A 3,928-nucleotide genomic window follows, 5' to 3' on the forward strand; every position below is an offset into this window, starting at 1 on the left:
CTCCTTTGGAGCAGCTTCCCTGGATAGCCAGACCCTGAACATCTCCAAAAAATGCTGTGCCACATCCCTCTCTGCCTCCCCCAACCCCACCGTTCATCATGCTCCAGTGGAGGTGGTACCTAAAGCAGAGCACAAGCCCCTCTGTTCTCTCTCTCTCTCTTCATTTTGTGCTAGATTTGTTGTTTTTTTTTTTCTCTCTTCTTTTTTAGCAACCCCCAACCCAGCTGGAGATAAGTGAACCACATTACAGTACAGGAACAAACACTATCGCAAACCCTGCCTGCGAGCGCGGTGTCTCTGCCCTCCTCGCCCCGGAGGGAGATGCCCCCGCAGGACTTGTGTGCCACCAGCAGAGGCTCACCCCATCCCGGAGCAGGGATCGGCTGTCCCGGCCCCTCCAGTCCCAGCTCTCCAGAGAGACTGAGCTAAAGGACATGGAGTTTTCTCGAGCACGTCAAGTTACTATGGACCAAGTCCCACATTTGGAGCAACTCTGGAGGCAGCAGTTTATGAACCACCAACATACTCCGGAAGAAACACGGCTCCTTGTTCATCTTGCTGTTCTTATTCTTCACAATGCCAAAAGTTTTGAAGCCCTCATGCCCAACAGGTGATACTTTAAGGACCTCCAGGCACATCCCTAGGAAGACGTCGTCAATGGGGTACAGCTCCAGTGTCTCCGAGGTCTTGTGCAGCCTCTTGGCCAGGGGCCCATCCATGATGAAGCCCCCACCCCCTGCATAAGGTGGGTAGTTGCTTTTGTTGTAGAGGGCGCTGGGGATGTAGTACTTGTTCTCCTTCTTCCGAATCGGCTTGGCCTTGTAGAGGACATCCCCCACGAAGAGGTCTTCTCCCTCCTTCTTGTCCTCCAGGAACTCGAGGATGTTGCTGGGACTCACAAACACATCATCATCACCTTTGAAGATGAAGTGGACGTTGTCACAGTAGATGTTCAGCCATTTCAAGAAATGGACCTCTTTGAGGGTGAGGTTGAAGAAGCTGTCCAGGAAATCCCACTGCAAGATGTCCCCATAGATGTGGTTCTCGTAATCCAGCAGTTTCTGGTAGTTGGCTCTCTCCTCCTCCTTGGAGGCCGTGCCCAGCAAGAACAGCGTCCTGATCCTCTTGCCATCCACCTCTTTCTCCTGGCCCCAGGTCCTCCGGATGGCCTCGCGGCGGTCGTGCTGTGTGATGATAGACTTGACCACGATGAGCAGGTAGACGTCCCCGCTGCATTTCTCGGGGTGGTTGATCAGCATGGGGAAGTAGCGGCAGTGCCGATAGAGCAGGAACTGCTGGAAGTTGGGCTCCAGCCCTTTGAACCAGTCCACCTTGCTGAAGTTCTGGTTGGCCGAGCAGTTGGTAGTGGTGACATCCCAGGATTTTGCTTGCTTTGCCGTCACGCTCTCCTCCTCCTTCAGAGGAGCTTTCTCCTTCTTGCTCTTCCAGAAAGTGCTGGTGATGGAGAAGGCGTTGTCTCTCTTCTGCATTTTCAGGGGCTCCGGAGGGGCCAGCTCTTTCTGCTGCTGGCCCTGCATGAATTGGTTGGGGGCCATTCCCCGTTGCAGCACCGTCACCGTAATCACCAGCAAGAAGGAGAGGCAAACTGTTTTGTAGATGGTCTTCCTCCTAAAGGGACGAGACAGGGGGGTTAAGGAGAGGAAACTGCAGGCTGAGAGAGGCTTGTCTGCAAAAGCACCTCCTGGAGACGTCATGGGATGCTCATAATCTGTGTCCCATCAACTTGTGATGGGTAGCAGCCTTGTGGGAAGAGCTGTGGGACACCTCCACGCATGCTCTTCCCACCTGCATCCTTCTTGTGGGGCAGCTCTGAGGCCACACTTAACCACAGGGACAGGCACAAGGCACGTGGCAGGTGGCTGTGGTGTCATCTGGTAACCCCAGGTCTGTGCAAAGAGCTGGGAAGGGTTCACGGGAAAGAAGGTGGTCAAGAGAGAGATGAAGTCAGGATGACAGCTTCAGCAAAGCAGCTGTTTCAGAGGAAAGTCCCAAGGGAAACCCATGTTTCAGCCATCTGAAAATTGCAGTTTAGGACAAGAACAGAAGGGAATTATCTTTTCCACAGAAGCGTTAGCTCCAAAGCACGTACTGCCCATGGCCCTAGACTGGCATCACAGGTTACACAGCACTGCGATACCAGAGCCCGGAAGACCACGGGAGTTGACACAGAACAGGCATCACCGCTTCATTTCAAAACGGCAGCTCAGGACAAAAAATTGTCATTTGAGACGAACTTCAAGGTTCAGTGGGGAAAAGACGTCCCTAACTCTGCCTCTGCCTCAGAAACCAGCATTTCTGGGGGCACTGACGGGCGTTTTGGCCAGCTCTCGGGACCCATCGCTTCGCTTTGCAGTGATAAGGATAAGGACAGCGGATGCACGGCTGGGGATTTGCACCACTGCAGATCTCACGTTTGGGAGCAGATTTTCCCAGCCTGCAGCAAACAGATACCTGCAGGTGTGCAAGGGTTTGGGGGGACTGAGGGTGATAGATCAAACCCAGCCCCTTGCGGGGCCATCCCACCCCCCTGCTGCACACCCATCGCCCGGGGAAGCCGCTGGTTCATGGAGCTTGCCGGGGGCTTGGAGGGACCCTCCTGCGGTCCTTGGGACAGTGGCAAGGCTGCTCCCAGAGATTACTGATCCACCAAATACCCCCCCAACCTGCTTTTCCACACAGTTAAAGGTGGGTTTCTCGCCCTGCTGCCGTGATGGCGAGGAACTGCTCACTCTGCCCATCTGCACCATATTGCCCCTGAGCACCCAGCTCCCCTCCACAGCTGGCACATCTGCACCAATTTCCTCCCGCCTCAGTCCTGCTAGCTCCAGCTGCCTCGGGCCATGTCCCCGTGCAAATGAGCACTGGGCACAGGGGCGGCAGCTGGGCTCCATGTGCCCACTGGGGTCCCGACGGCTCCCCGAGGGCAGCCCCATCTCCAGCTGCTCCCACGCGGAGGGGACATGCTCAGTGCTCGGTGGCCCCCGGAGCCCCTTTCCCTGCCAGCGGGTGAAGGGGAACTGAAGGAGGAGGAGGAGGTCTCACAGCTCCCCTGTGCCTGTCCTCTTCGTGACAGAAGCATGTCCCAGCCCAGGTGCCACCCATCGGGGACAGCCCCTCGGCCTCCCGCTCCCCATTAGAGCCAGAAAGATCCAAGATCATCTCTGCCGGGCAGATGGCACCTTCACTTTGGGATAGTCCAGAGAAGGAGCTTGGGGCTGAAATCTGAAACAATTAACACAAGTAATTTCCAGATAGCCAAAAAAAAAAGCCTTGAAATTCTTCTGGCCCTGGGAGCCAGATTGTGATCAGCACTGCCGGGAAGCTGCTGGGGTTTTGGGGTACAGGCTGCACCAAAGCACCTGCTTGGTGGGACACCCCAATGCCCCTCAGGCTCCCCAGGGCAGGGGACAGCATTGCGCTTGGGGACTCCGGCCACCCTGAAATGCAGGAGCCCCAAAGGGGAACCAGGGGAACCAGGAGCTTTCAGGAGCTCCTGTCTCAGGCTTCATCCTCAAGTACAAAGAGCTTTTCAGCCCTGCGTTTACGTGGGAAAAGCGTGATCGCTAGCGTAGACTGTGAGAGCGAGCGTGGAAATAAGTAATTACGGGTAAATGGATAGATATTCCCCGTCTGGTTTTATATGTGGCCACTCATCTGCAACTGATGAGGGAGCAGTTCTGATTAGATCTCACCATTCCCTTAACCCTCTCCAGCCCTGGCCACGCAGCTCTGAGGTTGTTCTTAGAAACCTTTCCGTCTGATACAGTGGCAACTTTAAGCCCTGCACAGCCAAGCAATGTTTAAAACCTCTCATCAATACCTGGCACTGCAGCAGAAATAAACCCCGTCACCCCTGTATAGTAACCCCAATTGCACCGATCCCATCCTGACACCCCAGCCTTGCTCC

The 3,928-nt window shown here is 55.2% G+C and overlaps 1 protein-coding gene across 1 annotated transcript; it reads right to left on the reverse strand.

Annotated features, from left to right (window-relative positions):
- Positions 1 to 207: 207 nt before the first annotated feature.
- On the reverse strand, positions 208 to 1,641 carry B3GNT7 (UDP-GlcNAc:betaGal beta-1,3-N-acetylglucosaminyltransferase 7). The gene has a single exon (XM_009575379.1). The coding sequence runs from the start codon at positions 1,554 to 1,556 to the stop codon at positions 426 to 428; it is 1,131 nt and encodes a 376-aa protein (XP_009573674.1). The 5' UTR covers positions 1,557 to 1,641; the 3' UTR covers positions 208 to 425.
- Between the last annotated feature and the right edge of the window lie 2,287 nt (positions 1,642 to 3,928).

The sequence above is a fragment of the Fulmarus glacialis genome, unplaced genomic scaffold, assembly GCF_000690835.1.
Source record: "Fulmarus glacialis isolate BGI_N327 unplaced genomic scaffold, ASM69083v1 scaffold33483, whole genome shotgun sequence".
Taxonomy (NCBI): Eukaryota; Metazoa; Chordata; class Aves; order Procellariiformes; family Procellariidae; genus Fulmarus; species Fulmarus glacialis.

What these genes read in the sequence shown, in the direction of transcription:
- B3GNT7 (XM_009575379.1), bottom strand. Translation starts at nt 1,556, where the DNA reads ATGGCCCCCAACCAATTCATGCAGGGCCAGCAGCAGAAAGAGCTGGCC.